Here is a 2,074-nt window from a genome sequence, read left to right on the forward strand (position 1 = left end):
ACTCTTCCTGCCAAGATGTCGATTGGTGTGCTAATTAAAGTCCTGTAGGAAGCTGAGGGCCATATTGTTACATGTGAGACAAACACCAGTAGTGTATATCGAGGAAAGCTTATTGAAGCAGAGGACAACATGAACTGCCAGATGTCCAACATCACAGTCCTGTACAGAGATGGCCGAGTGGCACAGCTGGAGCAGGTGTACATCCGTGGCAGCAAGATCCACTTTCTGATTTTGCCTGATATGCTAAAAAATGCACCGATGTTAAAGGGCATGAAAAATAAAAACCAAGGCTCAGGGGCTGCCCGTGGAAAAGCTGCTATTCTGAAGGCTCAAGTGGCTGCAAGAGGAAGAGGACATGGAATGGGACATGGAAACAGCTTCCAGAAACGAAGATAGTTTTCTATGTTAAATAGAACTTAGCCTTTTTTTCTTTTTTTTTTACTTATTTTTTTTTATTGTAAAGATACTATACAGAGGGTTACAGTTACATGAGTAAGGTAATGAGTACACTTGCTATTGAGCATTGTTACCCCCTCCATTGTTTTCCCCCTACCATCCCTTCTTTTTTTTTTTTTTCCTGTAGATTATCTGAGTTTGTCTGGGTGGGTACCTATATGTATGTTTTCTTTTGACATCATTTTTTTAGATCAGAAGGACTGTTAAACTAAATAAATCTGATTATGTTGTTAAAGAATTTATCTTGTAGATGTAAAAAGAGAGATACATCTATTAATGTATTTGTGGCAGCATTGATTGTAAAGGGAAAGGCTAAATAATGTACATGTCCATCTATAGGGTAATGTCTAAATAATACATCTGTTCAAAAAGAAGGGTCTCTGCCAGGTGCTGGTGGCTCACACCTGTAATCCTAGCTTTTCATCAGGCTGAGATCTGAGAATCTCGGTTCAAAGCCAGCCAGGGCAGGAAAGCCTGTGAAACTCTTATCTCCAATTAACTAGCAAAAAGTTGTGAGTGGAGGTGTGGCTTAAGTGGTAGAACCAGCCTTGAGCAAAAAAAGCCAAGCGAGAGTATATGGTTCTGAGTTCAAGGCCCAATACTGGCACAAGAAAAAAACAAAAATAGTCTGAGATATAACTAACATACAATAAATATGAATAAATAAAACATTTAAAGTTAACAGTTTAGAAATGTTTAATATGTGCACACCTATGAGACCATCAACATAGCTGAGACAGTTACTATATATACCTATTACACAAAAAGTTTTCTCACACCCCTTGAACCTCTCCAGCCCCTTCCTGAATTTCAAGGACCCACTGCTCTGATTTTTTTTAATCATTTTGCATTTTCTAGAGTTTTATAGAAATGAAGTCATAGAAGATGCATCTGACTTCTTTCCCTTAGCATAACTGTAGTTATGTGTACCAATGAACTATTCTTATTTTCTGCACGGTATACTGTCGCATGAACAGTTGCAGTTTTCTTATTCACATATCTGTTGCTGTATCTGTCATGTTGTATGCTATATGTGAAGCTGGTATTCATATACAAGTCTGTGTGTGGGCTTGTTTTTTTCCTTTCCATTTATTTGTTTATTTTCTTGATTGTCAGTTGCAGGTCTTGAACTCTGAGCCTGGGCTCTCTCCCTGAGCTCTTTTTGCTCAAGGCTAGCTAGTGTTCTACCACTTTGAGCCACAGCACCACTTCCAGTTTTCTGGTGATTAATGGGAAATAATAGTCTCATGGATTTTCCTGCCTGGGCTGTCTCTGAACCACAAACCTCAGATCTCAGCCTCCTGAATAGCTATGATTACAGGCATGAGCCACCAGTGCTCTGCTACATTTCCTTTTCTCTTTGATAAAATAGCACCGGGTGGGATGACTGGATCATCTGTTAAGTGAATGTTTGAAGTATTTAGAAGTATTTAAGAAAATGCCAAGCTATTTTATAATCAAATGTAAAAGAGAGTTCATCATTTGATACACATTTTTTAAGTTTAAGCCATTGAATTCGATGTGCAATGGGAGTTCATTGTGTATTTGTTTTACCTCATGCTTGCTAGGCAGGAACTTTACCACTTGAGCCATACCTCCAACCCAACTTATGTTTTTT

The 2,074-nt window shown here is 38.4% G+C and overlaps 1 protein-coding gene across 1 annotated transcript; it reads left to right on the forward strand.

The window, feature by feature from the left end:
• On the forward strand, positions 1–430 carry LOC105985762 (small nuclear ribonucleoprotein Sm D3-like). The gene is given in 1 exon segment (XM_013016412.1): positions 1–430. A coding segment is annotated over 1 exon segment (381 nt). The 5' UTR covers positions 1–15; the 3' UTR covers positions 397–430.
• Positions 431–2,074: the final 1,644 nt, after the last annotated feature.

This window comes from Dipodomys ordii, unplaced genomic scaffold (assembly GCF_000151885.1).
Source record: "Dipodomys ordii isolate 6190 unplaced genomic scaffold, Dord_2.0 Scaffold31, whole genome shotgun sequence".
Lineage (NCBI taxonomy): Eukaryota > Metazoa > Chordata > Mammalia > Rodentia > Heteromyidae > Dipodomys > Dipodomys ordii.